Source organism: Sinohyriopsis cumingii, chromosome 3 (genome assembly GCF_028554795.1).
Source record: "Sinohyriopsis cumingii isolate HCF-2022 chromosome 3, ASM2855479v2, whole genome shotgun sequence".
NCBI lineage: Eukaryota > Metazoa > Mollusca > Bivalvia > Unionida > Unionidae > Sinohyriopsis > Sinohyriopsis cumingii.
In genome coordinates, this window is record NC_142963.1 from 112,992,480 (window position 1) to 113,015,166 (window position 22,687).

Consider the following 22,687-nt stretch of genomic DNA (forward strand, 5'->3'; position numbering starts at 1 on the left):
CTTAGAAATATCAGATGTAATTTCAGCACTCAGCATTTTCAAACAAAAAGAAAGAGGTCTTTTCTCAAACTCATACAAATTCTTTTTAGCCAGTAGAATCTCATTCCCTTCAAGGGATTCATTATTGTTGTTACATGTACACAATACATCTGATTGCACAAAGTGAAGTAACAATGGTCAAAGTCTCAGATGACACTTACAAAATATGCCTTTAGTGTACTAAGTGTACTTACTTAAACCTTGAAAGGACTTTGTCCACTGTTCTGCAGAAACAATTGTCCGGCAGAAAAAAAAGCTACAGAATGAAGTCTTCATATGTGGAAGTCTTGAGTCTTCACCATAGCACTAAGTCAGTTGCATTCCCCTATGGCCCTCTCCCTGGTAAAATTGCGCAGAATTTCTGTCTTCGGCGACAGTCACTACCAGACAACTGGAGCAAGAAAAAGAGGATATTTTGGATTCAAATATTTGCCACCTTCTCATTTACCACTGAAATCTCAGATGAGAAGATTGATCTAAGACACCACACTGCAAATGTTGGGGGATTATCTTTCGCTAAATAATTCTGACTTTCAGTTACTGTCATGGAAGACAGAAGATCTTGATCCCTCTGTTTGGCATCTCCACGGTTATTTGCCCTCTGAATGTTGAAACAGTACCACAGAACCTGATAGTCTGGGTATATGTTTTTTTTCTTCTGCCAACCTCTTCACAGTATTCTGCCCTCCACATCAACTGTCTATTCTATCTGCTGCTGTCCCAAGTCTTAATCAGCCTGTCAAGCTAGGCAACAGGCCATCCAATGCCACTTTAGATTGTAGGTTCATAGTAACAATGTAGACCATAAACAGGCTGACTATCTTGTCATCTTGGGTTTGCTTCAGGGAATCTTTCTGACTTCCTTTCACATGGCTATATGGGTGGCCTCCTTTGGCGTTCCAAAGTCCGTGGTCCTTCAGTTATTAACTTTAATTTCTCCCCCGCTGTTCAGAGGTCATATTGAGGATGTGTGGATGCAGGATAGCACACCTTGCCCTCATCTTATGCTTTTTGACCAAGTAATTCTCATTCCAAATGGAAGTCTTCAGCTTATTGACCTTGTAATTCTCATTCCAAATGGAAGACTTCAGCTTATTGGCAATATAGTTCTCATTCCAAATGCAAGACTTCAGCTTATTGGCGATATAGTTCTCATTCCAAATGCAAGACTTCAGCTTATTGACCATATAGTTCTCATTCCAAATGGAAGACTTCAGCTTATTGACCTTGTAATTCTCATTCCAAATGGAAGACTTCAGCTTATTGGCAATATAGTTCTCATTCCAAATGCAAGACTTCAGCTTATTGGCCATATAGTTCTCATTCCAAATGGAAGTCTTCAGCTTATTGACCTTGTAATTCTCATTCCAAATGGAAGACTTCAGCTTATTGGCGATATAGTTCTCATTCCAAATGCAAGACTTCAGCTTATTGGCCATATAGTTCTCATTCCAAATGGAAGTCTTCAGCTTATTGACCTTGTAATTCTCATTCCAAATGGAAGACTTCAGCTTATTGGCGATATAGTTCTCATTCCAAATGCAAGACTTCAGCTTATTGGCAATATAGTTCTCATTCCAAATGGAAGTCTTCAGCTTATTGACCTTGTAATTCTCATTCCAAATTGAAGACTTCAGCTTTTTGACCATGTAATTCTCATTCCAAATGGAAGACTTCAGCTTATTGGCGATATAGTTCTCATTCCAAAGGCAAGACTTCAGCTTATTGACCTTGTAATTCTCATTCCAAATGGAAGACTTCAGCTTATTGGCCATATAGTTCTCATTCCAAATGGAAGACTTCAGCTTATTGACCTTGTAATTCTCATTCCAAATGGAAGACTTCAGCTTATTGGCGATATAGTTCTCATTCCAAATGCAAGACTTCAGCTTATTGACCTTATAGTTCTCATTCCAAATGCATGACTTCAGCTTTTTGACCATGTAATTCTCATTCCAAATGGAAGACTTCAGCTTATTGACCTTGTAATTCTCATTCCAAATGGAAGACTTCAGCTTTTTGGCCATATAGTTCTCATTCCAAATACAAGACTTCAGCTTATTGACCTTGTAATTCTCATTCCAAATGGAAGACTTCAGCTTATTGACCTTGTAATTCTCATTCCAAATGCATGACTTCAGCTTTTTGACCATGTAATTCTCATTCCAAATGGAAGACTTCAGCTTATTGACCTTGTAATTCTCATTCCAAATGCATGACTTCAGCTTTTTGACCATGTAATTCTCATTCCAAATGCATGACTTCAGCTTTTTGACCATGTAATTCTCATTCCAAATGGAAGACTTCAGCTTATTGACCTTGTAATTTTCATTCCAAATGGAAGACTTCAGCTTATTGGCCATATAGTTCTCATTCCAAATACAAGACTTCAGCTTTTTGACCTTGTAATTCTCATTCCAAATGGAAGACTTCAGCTTATTGACCTTGTAATTCTCATTCCAAATGGAAGACTTCAGCTTATTGGCCATATAGTTCTCATTCCAAATACAAGACTTCAGCTTATTGACCTTGTAATTCTCATTCCAAATGGAAGACTTCAGCTTATTGGCCATATAGTTCTCATTCCAAATACAAGACTTCAGTTTATTGACCTTGTAATTCTCATTCCAAATGGAAGACTTCAGCTTATTGACCTTGTAATTCTCATTCCAAATGGAAGACTTCAGCTTATTGGCCATATAGTTCTCATTCCAAATACAAGACTTCAGCTTATTGACCTTGTAATTCTCATTCCAAATGGAAGACTTCAGCTTATTGGCCATATAGTTCTCATTCCAAATACAAGACTTCAGCTTATTGACCTTGTAATTCTCATTCCAAATGGAAGAATTCATCTTATTGATCATGTAATTCTCATTCCAAATGGAAGACTTCAGCTTATTGACCTTGTAATTCTCATTCCAAATGCATGACTTCAGCTTTTTGACCATGTAATTCTCATTCCAAATGGAAGACTTCAGCTTATTGGCCTTGTAATTCTCATTCCAATTGCATGACTTCAGCTTATTGACCATGTAATTCTCATTCCAAATGCATGACTTCAGCTTATTGACCTTGTAATTCTCATTCCAAATACAAGACTTCAGCTTATTGACCTTGTAATTCTCATTCCAAATACAAGACTTCAGCTTTTTGACCTTGTAATTCTCATTCCAAATGGAAGACTTCAGCTTATTGGCCATATAGTTCTCATTCCAAATACAAGACTTCAGCTTATTGACCTTGTAATTCTCATTCCAAATGGAAGACTTCAGCTTATTGGCCATATAGTTCTCATTCCAAATACAAGACTTCAGCTTATTGACCTTGTAATTCTCATTCCAAATGCAAGACTTCAGCTTATTGGCCATATAGTTCTCATTCCAAATGCAAGACTTCAGCTTATTGGCCATATAGTTCTCATTCCAAATGGAAGACTTCAGCTTATTGACCTTGTAATTCTCATTCCAAATGGAAGACTTCAGCTTATTGGCCATATAGTTCTCATTCCAAATACAAGACTTCAGCTTATTGACCTTGTAATTCTCATTCCAAATGGAAGACTTCAGCTTATTGGCCATATAGTTCTCATTCCAAAAAATACAAGACTTCAGCGTATTGACCTTGTAATTCTCATTCCAAATGCAAGACTTCAGCTTATTGACCTTGTAATTCTCATTCCAAATGGAAGACTTGAGCTTATTGGCAATATAGTTCTCATTCCAAATGCAAGACTTCAGCTTATTGGCCATATAGTTCTCATTCCAAATGGAAGACTTCAGCTTATTGACCTTGTAATTCTCATTCCAAATGGAAGACTTCAGCTTATTGGCCATATAGTTCTCATTCCAAAAAATACAAGACTTCAGCTTATTGACCTTGTAATTCTCATTCCAAATGCAAGACTTCAGCTTTTTGACCATGTAATTCTCATTCCAAATGGAAGACTTCAGCTTATTGGCGATATAGTTCTCATTCCAAATGCAAGACTTCAGCTTATTGACCTTGTAATTCTCATTCCAAATGCAAGACTTCAGCTTTTTGACCATGTAATTCTCATTCCAAATGGAAGACTTCAGCTTATTGGCGATATAGTTCTCATTCCAAATGCAAGACTTCAGCTTATTGACCTTGTAATTCTCATTCCAAATGCAAGACTTCAGCTTTTTGACCATGTAATTCTCATTCCAAATGGAAGACTTCAGCTTATTGGCCATATAGTTCTCTTTCCAAATGGAAGACTTCAGCTTATTGACCTTGTAATTCTCATTCCAAATGCATGACTTCAGCTTTTTGACCATGTAATTCTCATTCCAAATGGAAGACTTCAGCTTATTGGCGATATAGTTCTCATTCCAAATGCAAGACTTCAGCTTATTGACCTTGTAGTTCTCATTCCAAATGCATGACTTCAGCTTTTTGACCATGTAATTCTCATTCCAAATGGAAGACTTCAGCTTATTGACCTTGTAATTCTCATTCCAAATGGAAGACTTCAGCTTATTGACCTTGTAATTCTCATTCCAAATGGAAGACTTCAGCTTATTGGCCATATAGTTCTCATTCCAAATACAAGACTTCAGCTTATTGACCTTGTAATTCTCATTCCAAATGGAAGACTTCAGCTTATTGGCCATATAGTTCTCATTCCAAATACAAGACTTCAGCTTATTGACCTTGTAATTCTCATTCCAAATGGAAGACTTCAGCTTATTGGCCATATAGTTCTCATTCCAAATACAAGACTTCAGCTTATTGACCTTGTAATTCTCATTCCAAATGGAAGACTTCAGCTTATTGGCCATATAGTTCTCATTCCAAATACAAGACTTCAGCTTATTGACCTTGTAATTCTCATTCCAAATGGAAGACTTCAGCTTATTGACCATGTAATTCTCATTCCAAATGGAAGACTTCAGCTTATTGGCCATATAGTTCTCATTCCAAATACAAGACTTCAGCTTATTGACCTTGTAATTCTCATTCCAAATGGAAGACTTCAGCTTATTGGCCATATAGTTCTCATTCCAAATACAAGACTTCAGCTTATTGACCTTGTAATTCTCATTCCAAATGGAAGACTTCAGCTTATTGGCCATATAGTTCTCATTCCAAATACAAGACTTCAGCTTATTGACCTTGTAATTCTCATTCCAAATGGAAGAATTCAGCTTATTGACCTTGTAATTCTCATTCCAAATGGAAGACTTCAGCTTTTTGGCCATATAGTTCTCATTCCAAATACAAGACTTCAGCTTATTGACCTTGTAATTCTCATTCCAAATGGAAGACTTCAGCTTATTGGCCATATAGTTCTCATTCCAAATACAAGACTTCAGCTTATTGACCTTGTAATTCTCATTCCAAATGGAAGACTTCAGCTTATTGACCTTGTAATTCTCATTCCAAATGGAAGACTTCAGCTTATTGGCCATATAGTTCTCATTCCAAATACAAGACTTCAGCTTATTGACCTTGTAATTCTCATTCCAAATGGAAGACTTCAGCTTATTGGCCATATAGTTCTCATTCCAAATACAAGACTTCAGCTTATTGACCTTGTAATTCTCATTCCAAATGGAAGACTTCAGCTTATTGGCCATATAGTTCTCATTCCAAATACAAGACTTCAGCTTATTGACCTTGTAATTCTCATTCCAAATGGAAGACTTCAGCTTATTGACCTTGTAATTCTCATTCCAAATGGAAGACTTCAGCTTATTGACCTTGTAATTCTCATTCCAAATGGAAGACTTCAGCTTTTTGACCATGTAATTCTCATTCCAAATGGAAGACTTCAGCTTATTGACCTTGTAATTCTCATTCCAAATGCATGACTTCAGCTTTTTGACCATGTAATTCTCATTCCAAATGGAAGACTTCAGCTTATTGGCCTTGTAATTCTCATTCCAATTGCATGACTTCAGCTTATTGACCATGTAATTCTCATTCCAAATGGAAGACTTCAGCTTTTTGACCATGTAATTCTCATTCCAAATGCAAGACTTCAGCTTATTGACCATGTAATTCTAATTCCAAATGCAAGACTTAAGTTGCCAGCAGGACAACTGAATAAACTGATCCGACAGCAATAGTCATTTTGCCAGTAAAAATATTTTAGATAACAGCAATCGTCACAGTGCTATAAACAGTCTAATAATAGGGAGAGAAAGTGCATTTCCTTCTTCCCCAAACCTTCTAATGACACTTTGATCATGACTCATGTTCTATGGCATTATGTATCCGAATCAGGTACTCCCATTTGGTTGTTGTTGTTGTTGTGGGGTTTAATGCCATTTTTCAGCACATGATAGGCTATACATGGCGGCCAGTATTAATGGTGGAGGAAGAACCCGGGAAAACCCTGGAAAGAACCACCGACCCACAAGAAGCTACTTTCTCACATACCCACATTGGCTGAATTCGAGACTCGAATCGAAACAGAGGTAAGATGGCAGTGATCCGTAATGGAGAGCTTTTTAGACCACTCAGCCACTCGGGACCCCACTCCCATTTGGACTTGTCTGCAGTCTGTGGCCCTTCACTGAGACAGAGCACTGCATGATCACTCACTTCAGGTCCACTTTGACAGTAAAAAAGCAAATAAGTAAAAACATTGTGTCTTGAATTTCTCACATTGTACATCTTGATCTTGCAACACGATGTATGTGTAACGTTGTTTGTTACAGGTACACAAAATGTGATAGCTACATTCGGGACTTAGAGGAGGGTAAGCTACAGACTCAGCCTGGGTGTACAGAAGAAGAAAGTTTAGAGGCAAGTTTATAGACAACAGAAAATAGCGATTCCAAACTGTTTAACATAGATTACATGAGATTCTTAACGATGATACGTTACATGAAGTACTCTGTATTAACATTTTGGGAACTTGAACTTCATTGCTGTATAATATCCTCTGCATAAGCATGGTGAAACATAGGTATTGCTTTTCTGGTAGTAACTACAGTGGATTCAGTATGGTAGTAACTACAGTGGATTCAGTAACGATAAACTTTTGTGTTGACGTTTTGTAAAAGTCAGATACGGGGAAATACATCAGTGGATGGAAACAAGTGTGTCACAAGGTTCCATGGAACATTTGTGTCCATTGCACAAGTTGTAACTTAAAACAGTAGAGATGGTGGCATTGGTTGTCTTTAAATTATTATAATAATCAGTAGAACAGACAGCATAGACCCTGATCTGCAGATCATCATGCTATTTAAGATCAGGATCTCTGTTGTTTGCAGTTTGACTCTTATAAGAAAGTGTGTAGGCTAAGTTGGTGGCAACCAAAAATAGCCAGATGTAGATGGGCAGATACTGTATCAAACTGGGATATGTTAGTCGACTATCAAAGGCCATTGTACCCCTTTTGATGACCCTAAGCATTCATAGATGCTGACTTATGTAATAGTATTAAAGAAGGTCTCATTAGAAAATGTTCCTTCTTATGAAAGGATTCTTAGCTAACCAGTCTCTAGGCTTTTTGAACATAATATCAAATGTTCTCCATAGGTAAACCTTATTCCTGAAGAGTTGTATCAACTTGGAAGTAAGTCATATTAATGTTAAATGCTCAGAATTACAGTAAAATTGATAATTTTATAAATAACTTTACTGTGTAAGAAAATGAATGGTATGGAAGTGTCGTGGTTTTCTCCTATTTTACAGCTTTCAAAGCTTTCTGAGTAAAATAGACACATTAGTGTATAAAGTTTATGATATACCTCAGGTTATATTATTTTTAGCTTTTCTTTCAAATATCTGACAGTTTTTTTTTATAAGAGTACATTGTATGCATTTAATTTTATCTTGTACATTACAATGGTTATTAAAGGACAGGTTTTTGTATAAATTTACATTTCATTATAGTTGATAAATTGATATTTGGATGTATAATTGGCTGAGAGTATAGATAATAGGTTCTGCAGCACCATATAATAAATGTGATCCCAGTGTTTTTAACAGGACACATGATTTGCACAAATCCATGTTAAATGTAATGAATCCCCGCATCCATATGAGTGAGTGCATGATAATTATTTTCAGCTAATTAGCCATGACCTTAACAGATACTCTTACCCTCATAAATATGAAATCATTTGTACTGATCAATTAAGCACTTGATTTTTAGGTCAGAGGTCATAATCAAGCACTTAACTGGCATTTTGCACTTTGAGCAAAGTCACTTTCGTTGTTTATCTACTTTTTTAAGCTTTTAAATAGTGATGTATTAAGAGGATGTAAGTGGTGGATATCTATTTTGATGCCCATGTCTGTGCTAATTACATACAATTTTAATTTATCTGACTTAGTGCCATTTTCATAATACATCTCTCCCTTGATAATTTGTGCACATCAGGGTTCAAAAACATAGACCACACTATAAGCAAGGGCATGAGTTATAGAGGGACCTCCATAACAATATGAAACGATACCATTCTTTGCTGGACATTGAGAAAACCACGGGGGCTGGGATGGAGTGAACTTCTCTGTTTAATGGCTGAATACTTGTTTTAAAATCATGTTGGGAATAATTGTCAATAAATCGTTTTTTGCTAATGAAGTTATTCGTTTTTATGTAAAAATCACCTTTATTTTCAAGATAGAGATTGTTAACATTGTTCTAACTGGTTTCAACAAAATTCATGTGTATGCAAAAACGTTGTGTATTACATGCTTTATGTGATGTTGAGTAATCTGATTCCTGACTGGTCTGATCCCTGCTTTGTTCTTTACTCTTGTGGAATGCAATACTAGGAGCATACTTAGCAGGCAACCAGACTAGTTATTGATTCAAATTCACAGTCAAACAAGATTTCTTTTATTAGAAAAAGGAACATTTAGTTTATGAAACAGCTGTCTTTGTCAAAAGTCGCTTTTTTAATTGTTCTATTAGTAAAATAATGAAACAGTGATTTCATTGCAAGTAAAAGTGAAACTTCTTCTCATCCATGAGGAAATCTCTGAGTGCCAATTCAATAATTACAAATTAACTACAAACTCTGAAACTAGCTTCTCATTAATAAAATGTATCTGTGAAACAGAATTTTACATCATCAAGTATTCATTTCACTTGGTTGTCCTGCTATTTTTTGTCACATTTGTGAATGAGTGTGCTAAATTCAGGTAGTTTAATTACATTATGTTCACACACCCACCCCAAAAATGTAACAGTGATTGATTGATCACTTGAGATGAGTTGACCTGAAACTCAACCAGGGCCACTAGTTCTTATGCAGGTTGGATTTACATGACCTAATTTTTCATTTATTCCACCCCTATTACTTGATACAAAAGATGTAATTAATGTGGTAAAACAAAGGAGGCCATCTTGGGCAACAATACGACAAAAACACATCTGCAAATTAGGTATCAAAACATTGTTGACACTTAATTAGGTTCTCACAGAAATGCTTGTGGGCATAGCTGTTATGGTAGATTGACATATCACTTTGAATGCAACAGGGCACATTGTATTTACGATCATTACACTTAAACTGAACTGAAAGATATAACTAAAACTCACATTTCACTTCATAAAAAAACTTATTTAATTGGCATTTATTAAAGTGCTGCCTCAAGTAGCCATTAGTGAAATTTTTGTTGATTGAAATTTTTTTGCATCCTGTTATATAAGGTGTACCAAGAATTTTGTTTGGAAATAAATTTGAACAAAATACATGACTTCTGATTTAAAGTTGATAATTTCATAATGTTGATTCAAATTTCCAGGTCATATCAACCATTTTTGACTATAAAATGAATGATATATATAGGTTATTTACCAATTTTGATCTTGATTTTCTTCATGTTCAACAAATATGGGTCAAATTTTTGGTACTTTCTATTAAAAAAGATGGTATACACGAATGACTTCACGTTAAAAGCAGGTTCGCAAGTTATCAGGGCACGAGTTATCGAGGGAGTGGTATAGATGATCACTACTGCAGCCTGTCCATAATGGGAATAAACAGTTGTAGGATTTTATCTTTATTAATTAAAAATTATTTATCAAAATCATTTCTTTGAACATATGCAGTATGTGGATATTCACACTGTTCTTATATGATAAAATAAAACTGTTCTCCATAAAAGTAGAAAATAAATCCTTACGAAAATGCCATAGCAGGAATTCCCCCACTTTGTGAATATCCCTGGGAAAATCTCAGAAAATTAGGATAAAGGCCTGCATCAAGTTATATTTGAGTAGTTCACACATGGGTATATTTCAGGACAGGTGTTAACTAAATGATAAAAGACAATCCAGGTGTAAGTACACACTGAATGATATATACAATCCAGGTATAAGTACATACTGAATGATAAAGATAATCCAGGTGTAATTACACACTGAATGATATAGTCAATCCACGTGTAATTACACACTGAATGATAATGTCAATCCAAGTGTAATTACACATTGAATGATAAAGATAATCTAGGTATAAGTACATACAGAATGATAAAGACAATCCAGGTGTTAGTACATACAGAATGATAAAGATAATCCAGGTGTAATTACACACTGAATGATAGACAATCCAGGTGTAATTACATACTGAATGATAAAGACAATCCAGGTGTAAGTACACACTGAATGATAAAGACAATCCAGGTGTAATTACACACTGAATGATAAACACAATCCAGGTGTAAGTAGATATTATATATACAAGTATGAATATTATTTTGCAGGCTATGATTTTGAGGGAGCTGTCTGTGATACGAGATCATGCTGGAAAGGCATGTCTAAGAGAGTTGAACAAGAGTAATTCGCCTTTGATCATGGCAATTTGTGGCTCTAAAGGTACATCTTTAAATCTATTGGACATCGTCAAATTTAATTGAACATAGCATTTCAGAAAATTTAGCAAGGAAATGAATTCACATACATATTTTGTACAGCCATTGATACAAAATCAAATGGATAGTCAACTTGCAAAAGGTTTGTGCTGCAGATGTGCCACAAAGATTAAATTATGCTGAAATAATAATTTTATAAATACATATTTAATAAAGTAAGCTAAGGGAGCCCTTGAAAAATTACAGCAAACTCCTAAATTTTGTCCTGAGATTCATGAGTAAAGTATGAATTCACATGAGACTCAAAGCTGCTTCACAGGGTAAAATCTCTGGGACATGAATTTATAACTCTGCCTCTTTCCTATTCTCCTAATGTATTAGGACACGATGAAATGACTCCCACTACCTTTTGCCTAATCTCCTAATGTGTTAGGACATGATGAAATGACTCCCACTACCTCTTGCCTAATCTCCTAATGTATTAGGACATGATGAAATGACTCCCACTACCTCTTGCCTAGTCTCCTAATGTATTAGGACATGATGAAATGACTCCCACTACCTCTTGCCTAGTCTCCTAATGTATTAGGACACGATGAAATGACTCCCACTACCTCTTGCCTAATCTCCTAATGTATTAGGACATGATGAAATGACTCCCACTACCTCTTGCCTAGTCTCCTAATGTATTAGGACACGATGAAATGACTCCCACTACCTCTTGCCTAGTCTCCTAATGTATTAGGACACGATGAAATGACTCCCACTACCTTTTGCCCAATCTCCTAATGTGTTAGGACATGATTAAATGACTCCCACTACCTCTTGCCTAATCTCCTAATGTATTAGGACATGATGAAATGACTCCCACTACCTCTTGCCTAGTCTCCTAATGTATTAGGACACGATGAAATGACTCCCACTACCTCTTGCCTAGTCTCCTAATGTATTAGGACAGGATGAAATGACTCCCACTACCTTTTGCCTAATCTCCTAATGTGTTAGGACATGATTAAATGACTCCCACTACCTCTTGCCTAATCTCCTAATGTATTAGGACATGATGAAATGACTCCCACTACCTTTTGCCTAATCTCCTAATGTATTAGGACATGATTAAATGACTCCCACTACCTCTTGCCTAATCTCCTAATGTATTAGGACATGATGAAATGACTCCCGCTACCTTTTGCCTAATCTCCTAATGTATTAGGACATGATGAAATGACTCCTGCTACCTTTTGCCTAATCTCCTAATGTACTAGGACATGATGAAATGACTCCCACTACCTCTTGCCTAATCTCCTAATGTGTTTGAAGAATAAACAAAGTTTTGGAGACAAACATTTCCATAATACTTTGCATAATAGGAGCACATCCTCCCAAGCAATCTCCACAATTACATCCCACGAACTTCTCCATTCACTCCAGTTGTAACTAATAACTGAAAGGATTTGGTGCCGTTTCCTCTTTCCAAAATGAGGCTCTTTTGTCAGACTTCCGTCTCAGAAAGCAGATGATGTTGGATCACTTTTGTTGCTAAAAGAAGCCATAAGATAATCTTTTCCATTTGGGATAGGTGGATTTGTGAGGTAGTGGATGTTTTCCTAATGTAATATGATGTAGGTAAGTATTATCCAAAACTTTTCTTTTGAATGATATTTACTCAGCCATATAAAAAGTAAGTCAATATAATGCAGTTCTCATGCTTTAGTGACTTTATAAAATTTCCAGCTATCCCATAGTTACGTGGCATTGTATTGAAATCTGTTTTACATACACATAAAATTATATGTAGATGATTTTTAATGAGAGTTATTTAACATACAGACTAGGTTGCTGTGACCTAATTTTCATGATTGAGTGAATGTTGTATTTTCAGCTTTCATTTTATTGCACCCTTAAGATATTAGACTGAATTTTTCCTACACTGAAAATTAGTTCATATATGGATGTCAGGATAAGTCAACAATGGTAATGGTCACTGTGAGCCAGTCTTCATGACTGAGCGACCTTTGATTTTGCAGCTGTTTGTTTTACCCTCAATATCTTGATGAAAGTTTTATGTGGAAGCATCTCATTAAGATTAATTTAACTATAACACTCTGACACAGTTTTCATGCATGAGTGACTTTCATATTTTCATCTGTTCATTATATACTCAATATCTTTGGCCATATTTCACAAACCCGCATGAAAATTAATATATGATTGCATCTCAGAGAGAGTAAGTTTATGTATCGAAACTAGTTCCTTGTGACCCTGTTTGAATGCTTAAGTGACTTTGTATTTTCTGCTGTTTTTGTTACTTCATTATCTCGGGTACTATTTCTTTTACACATGAAAATTGGTGTGTGGATACATATCAGTGTGATTAACTTTGTCATATCAAATTAGGTGATGCTGTCCGAAAATTCATGCCTGCATAACATTTGATTTTACAATTTCTTCATCTCTTCATTTGTTACTCTTGACTATTGGTATGTTTTTGGAGAGTAACTACACCATATAAAAAATAGGTCATTGTGTTCTAATTTTTAGGCTTGAATGATTTTCTTCAATTCATTACATGTTCAGTATCTTGGTCACTATTTCCCTTACTGATGAAATTTTGCATGTGGATGCAAATTATAGAGATTAACTCAACCATTCAAAAACTAGGTCACTTTGACTTCATTTAACATTCAAGTTACATTTGTACTTTTTGTCATATGTTTGTTACATCCTCTGCATCTTTAACCTGCTTGTGTCTTAAGTAATCAGACATTGTTTCAGCCCTGCATTAATAAACCTTTGTCAACTGACACATCTTTGAATGGAACTTAAGTAGTTTGTTTGGTACAGTGTCAGACTCATAATCCCAGAGTTGTGGAACATGCACTGATTGAGGCCAAGTTCACTTGGCTGCCTCTTTGTGTCTTAGGAGAAAGTGTTTCACTCCTATTTCCTCTGCTTGTTAAAGTCATTGTATTGAAACTGCCATTAGTCATTGTATTGAAACTGCCATTAAAAGCCAACCAATGTGCTAATAAGTTGTATATTTAAGGTTTATTTTCTTCATATGGTGGCTCATTGTTATCTTTGACTTAGAAACGGTGTACAAAAGGTTGGAATCCTGTCCAGATTAGTCTATATCAGCAGAATTCTTAACTTCCATTGCCTCAGTATCAATCCTCCACACCAATCTATTTTTTCAATTACTCCAAATACTGTTTAGTTGGCAAGGGGGATTCATGTTCATTTGTAAACATCAGTCATCCATACCAGTTTTATGTTGTCAAGTACTTTGATGCCCCTTAGTTGGCAGGGAGATTCATGTTCATGAATCAATATTAGCCATTGATACCAGTCTGTATATTGTTAGCTATTTTAAATGCCCTTCTGTTGGCAAGTGGAATTCATTTTCGTTAGTAAATATCAGTCCTCCAAACCAGTCTGTATGTAGTCTGTCACTCCAAATGGCCTTTAGTTGGCATGGGGACAAAGGGATTAATGTTCATTTATCCATACCAGTCTGCATATTGTCAACTACTCCAAATGACCTTCTGTTGGCAAGTGAATTCATGGTTTTGAGTAAACACCTTATAAGAGAACTGTTCTTATGCCCATGCTTGATATAAAAAAAAGTAAAGGAATATTGTGATAACCTCTAGCTAATTGGCATACTGTTTCCTCCTACAGTTTTAGAAAAAGTTCTTGAAACTGATGCAATGGTTTCTCTGTGTTGTAAAATGATGTCACACATATTTTATTTCCTGCTTCTACCCTCCTGCTCAGACCTCTTGGACCTTGAGATAGGGTAAAAAAAAGTGCAGTTACTACCACATTCTATTTGCATGAATTTTTATGAATAGAATTAAGAACCAATAGACATCAGAGACAAATTCAGGTAGGCTGTCGACATTGTAACCTGGGCCTATCCTTACCTTCAGAGACTTAGCCCCTGGGTCACAACATGGAAACTATTGAGATCCTGACCCTATAGCCGCATACATCTACACACAAATTGGACATACAGAAAATGCACATGTGCAGCTGACATTAGCCTCTGGGTCGGTTCTGAACACCCAAATACTTAGTCTCTGGGTCATAACTTGAAAATGATTGAGATCCCTGCCCTCAAGCTATTCAGTGGTGATTTACTGCTGACAAGCAATGGCGGATGTAATCATAATATCATTTCACTGGCAGGTGACTGAATGTCATCCCCTTGGCTTACAATTGCTTTTGTCTATTGGAAAATGTACACCTCTTCCTCAATAACTTGCTCCCAGATAACTCACCAACATGCTTATCATGCAGGAGCAGATGTTGATCCCATTCTTTTTCTTATAAATACCAAACAATTGGTCCCTGTTTGTTGAACGTGAAGAAAATAACAACCAAAGCTAAAAAATTAAACTCTGAGATATCACTGGTTTTATAATTGAAAATGGCAATTAGAGCCATCATGAAATTCACAACTTTTAACAAGAAGTCATATATTTTGTAAAGTTTTCTATACCAAAAGACTCTCATTTCACTGTAAATAACAACAGTGAATGATATTTCAGTATATGAAAAAAAAGTAATACTTACTGGTGGCAGCACTTCAAGAAATTAATGTCAAGTGAAATTCTTATTTAACCCTTTACCTCATAGAGCATAGTGACAAAGTGCAGCTCGCTATACATAGAACACAGGTTACCTAGTCGACCGCATACGCATAGCTTGCCTGTGAACTATTAAGCAATGTAGTGTATGTTACGTTTAACAGCAATTTTAACCATTTTACATTTTTGGTACACATCTATTACATGTGGAACAATTTAAGAGTAAAGTCCGATTGTTATAGCTGTGTAATTATTTATCACGGAAGAATTTGCTATGTGCTTTAAAATCCGGAGAGAATTCGTTCACCGTCATGTCAGTGAGGCCGTGTGACCAACCGTAGAGCTGCCATTTCTCATACTCGAAATTTACAAGTTTTTCATATGTGTCTACATCACTAAGTCATCTAAATTTGATAATTTATAAAAACTAATTGCAGCCTATATCAATATCAGAGCCTTTACCTAGGTTATTGAATATTTCATAGTTGTGATTATAATCATGAAAACTTCGTAAGTACTGAACGAAATCCGCGACCGCCATTTTGGAGAGTGGAGATTACGACCCAGTTACTTTAAATAGCAGATATCGATCAGTACATAAACAGTGACCACGTGATCTGACGTAATTGTCATTCACAGAAATGAATGTAGTATCTAATAAGGGGTTTTCCCCGAAGGTGGCGCTACGAAAACCGGCTTAAAATGGCCGTTGTTTACAGCAGATGTAAAAAGGCGCTTCTATGGGACTTTTGTAGAAGCGTCAAAGTCGCTTCGATGCGACTTTTGTAGAGGCGTCCAAAGACGGTTGTATGAGGTAAAGGGTTAAGCTCTATCTTTTAATTCATTTTCAGTGTAATCATCATAAATGTGGTATGCACTCTTCAATGCAGATGTGAAAAGTGTCATTCTACCATCACAGCTATGTTCGCAAGCATTTCTGGGATTCCATTTAAGTGCTGAATGTGTTGGCCTCGTATTTGCAGCAGTGTTTGTTGCAATCAATTTCAAAGTAGACCTGCGTTGTATTGTCACATTAATTATATCTTTTGTATCAAATCAACTAAAGGGAGTAGAATAATAATTATAAAAAGTCAGAAGGCTTTCAAATCCTGCATGCCTAGAGGTCATGTTTGTGTGTTAGGTCAACTCATTTCCACATGAACTTGGTTGTAGATATTATCATTTTGGTAACATATTGAAAGAGAATCTAACGTTAATCAGTAGTTTATCCTACTAATTTGCAAATGGGATCAGTGATAACAAAAGTGCACTTGGTGCATGTAAAGCTATGTTTCACAGATATGGTTTGTCTCGGAGAAGTGAGTTCCAAAGTTTTGTAGTGAACTTAAAATTAACAAATTCGCACTCAGAGTCTTGTCTTGCTCTAGGATGAGCAGAAATTTCACCATTACTTGCAGTGACATTGTGGCAGAAATATTTTACTAACGGAACAATTTTTTGGGTCGAAATTTTGAGTTTTGACATTGATGATTGTTTGAGAAATCAAAGGTTCTAAGTTTTTGAGAAAAGGAAATCCCATTTTGCTGAATCAACAATAATAATTGAATATATCCACAGTCAAATAAAAAAAAAAAGCAGTGATGTAATAAACACAAGTCTTGGAGGCACACGTGATGTGCCTCAAAACACTGTGTGGATGGAGTTTGGTCTGCATGGTCAACAGCCAGCACCTTGACAGCATATGTACTGTAAATGGCCATATATATATATATGGCCATTTATTGTACATATGCAGTCAAGATACTGGCTGTTGACCATGTAGACCAAACTCCATCCATCCTATACACACACACACAGGATAAAATGAAATGCAGCTTACATTAACCTATGGGTCCATCTTTTCTCATGGACATAATTGAGTAGTGATCAAGACAGGTGGGCATTTGGATGTAATTTACCAACACATAGGTATGCTTTCTTTGGACACAAATGTCGGTAATATGTTTATGTTTGTGCTTTTTGTCCCTGACTTGGAGAGCATGAGTTTTCCTTTGTGTGTTTGAGAGAGAGACAGAGAGGGCAAATGATAGCTAAATTATAATAATTATTTCAGGTTCATTCATCAACATCTCTCAGATGATAGCCTGTGTGGGACAGCAGGCCATCAGTGGCAAGCGTGTTCCTAATGGCTTTGAGGATCGAGGTCTGCCTCACTTTGAAAGACATGGTGAGTTTGCTAGAATAATACTTATAAAAACAGTGTTTAGAATTTCATACATTTTATTTTGACTCACCTTTACTGTAGGATTCTATGGTAAATGATTTGGTACATCATTGAAAGTTATTTATGCAACCATACAAGTCATTATTTACAGATATTTTCAGTAATGTACATAAAATACTTGTCAAACTGTTACATTTGTATGGGAGACTAAATTACAAAGATTTAACAGTTATGTTCAGTTTTTGGTGAAGACTCGTTATTTGCTGTTGTTGTTGTTCTAGGGTTTAACGCCATTTTTCAGCACAATATAGGCTATACATGGCGGCCAGTATAACTGGTGGAGGAAGAACCCTGGAAAACCCAGGGAAGAACCACCGACCCACAAGAAGCTACTGGCAGGCTTTCCCACATACCTACGCTAGCCGAGCCTTGAACTCGAACCCACGCAGACAGAGGTGAGATGGCAGTGATCCAGAATGGTGAGCGCTTTAGACCACTCGGCCAGTCACTCATTATTTGCCCAATCCCCAATTTATTTTGTAAAAAATGGACTGAATGTTTAATGTATCTCTAGTTTAAGGTTGATCAACTACCATACTTCTTTTTAGCTTTTGCCAAATCACTTATGTAACAAATATTATATACTGCAATCTGTATAGATCAAGATCTGCCATTGCATAATGTACTGTCAGATCTGAGTCTGTGGAGTTTGTTTGGAGAAATAAGTAAAACAAACAACATAGACCCTGTTTTGACTGGACATTAGTGATGGCAAATCTGGGTCTCTTAGTTGCAGTTAGATCTGACTTATAAGCAAGTACAGTCAGACCCATCCTAACGGTTATCTTTAATCAGTGGTCACCTGTTTGCAATAGCCATTCTGATTTCCCTCTGGCCAATTTGCTATATAAATGTCCTGTATGTAACTGTCACCTGCCTTCTGTAGTCAGAGCCCATGTGTTTCCTTGCCATACAAAGGTTTCTCCCTGCCAGGATGAGATCAAATTTGGTCAAAATCTGTTCTGAGATTTTGGAGACCTTACCTAAAGGTTCTCATTATTCAATAACAGTGGCCATGCTGGAAGGACAACTAGCATCAACTGAAAAAAAATGAAAGGCCTTCATGTGTCAGCTTAGTTAAAATTCTGATGAGCAATTTTTGACAATAAGTTATTTAATGGATTTCCTATTCTTAGTAACAGTGGCCATATTGGATAGCAGATTGGCATTATGTGTACTTGTTGAAAGACCTTTTAAGTGTCAAATTTTGTTGAGAATTTGACTTGATTTTGTGTGCTAAACACCATTTTCAGCAAATGATAGACAATAGATAGCAGCCAGTATATATGGCAGAGAAAGAACCCAGGAAAACACTGTGAAGAACTACCAGTCCATGAGAAGCTACTGGCAAGTTTTCTCACATATCCACTTTCACTTAACCAAAGCTATAAGCCACATGGACAAAGATGAGAAATCTGTGATCTGTAAAGGCAAGTACTTTAGACCACTTGGCTACCTGGGATCCAAGTTTGTTAAGCAATTTTTGTCACTTGGAGGAAATAAGATATGTATTTAAGGTTATAATTTATATAATGGGAACCATATTGGATGGCAGAACGGAATCATTTCTAAAAATCTGTATGGCCTTCATACCAGGATGCTTTCTGTCAAATTTGATCAAATATGCCCAATCACGTTTTTGAGAAGTTCATATTAGGCTTTTCTGTTTTTAGTAACCATTGCCATTTTGATTGTAGATTGGCATCATTTATTCTAAGTTTGAAGGCCTTTATTCCAGGATGGTTCTTTGTCAGATTTGGTGGAAATTGGTCTAGTGGTTTTTGAGAAGATGAAAATAGAAAATGTTAATGAAACACAACTGATGATAGTCAGTGCATGTTAGTTGAAGAACCATACCACAAGGTCACATGACCTGAAAGCTATGTAAAATAACGTGTGTGCCCAAGATTCTAGGATGGCTAACAAATTCAAGAGCCATTGGTAAAAACAGGAGTCCCTCTAAAAGAGGGAGAGAGAGATAGAGGGAAGAGACAGGGAGAGGCAGAGGAAGGGGAAAGAGAGAGGAAGGGAGAGAAGGGTGGTAAGTGAGGGGAGAGTGAGGTAGAAGCAGAGGAGGGAGGGAGAGCAAAGGTGGAGAGAGAGAATGGGACTTTCTAACTTCTGTACTGGATTTCACACAAACTGTAGAATAAGAGTACTGTGAATGGCATTGAATAATAAATAGTATGAGCACTGTGAGCAGCATGCATAGCTGCCAACCCTCACGAATTTGGTGTGAATTTCACGACTTTTTCAGCGATTCACGAATTCACACTGTAATCCAAAAATTCACGAATTTTCCAATCCTCAATTATTTTGAACCTTTAATAAAATAACCATTTCCCGTTAAGCGCTAGTCATGATATTCGCAGTTGCCGAAACGGTCCGGTACTGCTGGTCACAATATTAGTAGATCTACAGCCAGTTAGTATGGTTGGCCTGGTAGCAAGCATTTTAGCCTATTTTAATCTATATGTATAAGAGTAGTTTTACAAATGCTTTTGAGAGAAACAGGGGCCAAACTGGAAATTTGCTCCGCGCATGCGTCAAAACCCTGATTTGAGTTACCGTTCAGCATCGCATGTAAAATCTTGAAAATGTCTTCACCACCAAGGAAAAAGAAATGTATTACTCAAAAAGTGAAGTTTAATTTGGAATATATCAAAAATTGGCCGTGCATTCTGCCATTAAACATTGATATTCATTCATGCTTTTTGCACTCAGTGTGTCATCGTAGAGACGATGTGAGGAAGAATGTCAGTTGCAGAAAACACGTAGAAGTTGGGAAAATTAAGAATTTGCAGATTTCATCTCTGGAATATTTTAAACCATTGGTGGAAGACCTGCAGGCTACCAATGCTGAAGCATTATTTGTGAGTTTTCTTGTCGAACACAATCTATCTTTATCAGCTGGAGACCATGCTAAACATTTGTTCTGACAAATGTTCCCAGACTCGAAAATCGCTTCCAAATTTTCCTGTGGAAGAACCAAAGATGCTGCAGCTCCTGTGCATTCCTCACAGCAACAGTGACAGCGAAAGAGTATTTTCTTTAGTGAGGAAAAATAAGACAGACTTTAGGGCCTCCTTAGCTGCAGAAAATTTGTCAGCAATTTTAGTCCCCAAGATCAACCAGCAGGCAAGAAGTCAGAACTGTTTAGAAAACAAATTCACAATCAAGCAGTCGAGGAAGTTCAAGTCTGCCACAGTATCATGTCTTGATAAATCAATATTTCTGCATATATGTAGTGTTTTATTTTTATTTTGCGAACTTGATATAGTGTAGTATTGACGGTCGGAGTGGTCAGAGTGGATGGAGTTATTGTCATGGTATTTTTCACAAATTCATGTCCAAATTCACAACTTTTTATCCCTATTTTCACTAATTTTGAGCCTGGAAGGTTGGCAGCTATGAGCATGTATAAGTCTGATCCATGTATAGTAGTAAGTGTATGGTGAACAGTATGTATATGGCAGAACCATGTGTTATGGTAAGAGTACTGTGAATGATGTGTATACACCAGATCTGTGTATAAAATAAGAGTACTGTGAACAATGTGCGTACACCAGCTCCATATATAAATACCACAAGTACTGTGAACAGCATGTATACACCTGGTCCTTGTATAATAGTAAGAGTACTTTGAACAGTGTGAATACACCTAATCCATGTGTTACACTAAGTACTGTGAACAGCATGTATATACCAGATCAATGTATAATAGTAAGAGTACGAGAATGGCACGTATATGACAGATCCATGTATGATTGAGTACTGTGAATGGTCTGTATATGCCTGATCAATGTATAATAGAGTACTGTGAATGGTAGGTATATGACAGATCCATGTGTAATAGAGTACTGTGAATGGCATGTATGTGACAGATCCATGTATAATATAAATAGTGTGAATGGTATGTATATGACAGATCCATGTATAATAGAGTACTGTAAATGGTGCATGCCTGACCCATGTATAATAGATTACTGTAAATGGTATGTATATGACAGGTCCATGTTTAGTAGGAATACTGTGAATAGTATATGACAGATCTATGTGTAATAGAGTACTGTGCATGGTATGTATATGACAAATCCATGTATAATAGAGTACTGTGAATGGTATAAGACAAATCCATGTGTAATAGTGTACTGTGAACCGCATGTATATTCTAGATCCGTGAATAATAGTACTTTATGTAGCCACTAGTAGGGCATGATTAACTCTGGACATTATTGACCAATGTCTTTTTTTTAAATGACCTCAATATTTTGGTAAAGGTATGTGGTCCTGAAGTAAGCTTAATGTGCAGAAACCATTACACTTGCCTTGACTCTGACTTGCCACCTTTTAAATCCCTGAATCTACAGGTTTCTTTATTATCCTAAGTGTAAGCAATCCACAAAGTTTGGTCAAGGATCTTACTCTAGAACAAACTTTATTGTGCAAAACCCATGTTGTGGCTCTGTAGTTAAGGTGTTGGGCTCATTACCAAATGGCTGCAGGTTGGATCCCCACCATCTAAACAGTCTGGATCAATTGGAATATTTCCTGGATTTTAGGGGGTCATGAGTTTTTATGCTATTAGTAATTAAATATGGATGTTTTTCAGAATGAAATCATACTAAGTGATTCTTAAATGTTTATTAATAGGTGAAAAAACAAAATATGTTTAAAATAATTTTTTTTAGAAATGGCGCTAAATATATAAAATGCCTTAAAACAATGTACAGTACAGTTGATAATGGCAAATGTTTCAGGCATTCTAATATGGCAATACTAGGAATGATATAACTCTATCTAACCAAAAAATATCAAACATGCTTGAAAATATTCAAGAATTTTAAAAGTGTTAGCATTATATAATTCTCTGGAAATAAATTGATAAACTTGGACATGGTTTTTACCAAAAATATGTTTATCTTAAACCAAATTCGTTTCCTTGCAAATGATTAAATATACTGAGAAAATCTCAAATAGCTAGACTTTGCATGCATCAGAG

The 22,687-nt window shown here is 36.2% G+C and overlaps 1 protein-coding gene across 2 annotated transcripts in view; it reads left to right on the forward strand.

The window, feature by feature from the left end:
- LOC149803602 (DNA-directed RNA polymerase III subunit RPC1-like) overlaps nt 1-22,687 on the forward strand; it is a 129,294-nt gene that overhangs the window by 56,402 nt on the left and 50,205 nt on the right. For both annotated transcript variants that reach the window (XM_089953349.1, XM_089953350.1), the window contains exons 19-21: nt 6,729-6,816; nt 10,741-10,852; nt 17,515-17,628. In XM_089953349.1, coding sequence (XP_089809475.1) covers nt 6,729-6,816; nt 10,741-10,852; nt 17,515-17,628 — 314 coding nt within the window. The remainder of the gene's footprint in view (nt 1-6,728; nt 6,817-10,740; nt 10,853-17,514; nt 17,629-22,687) is intronic.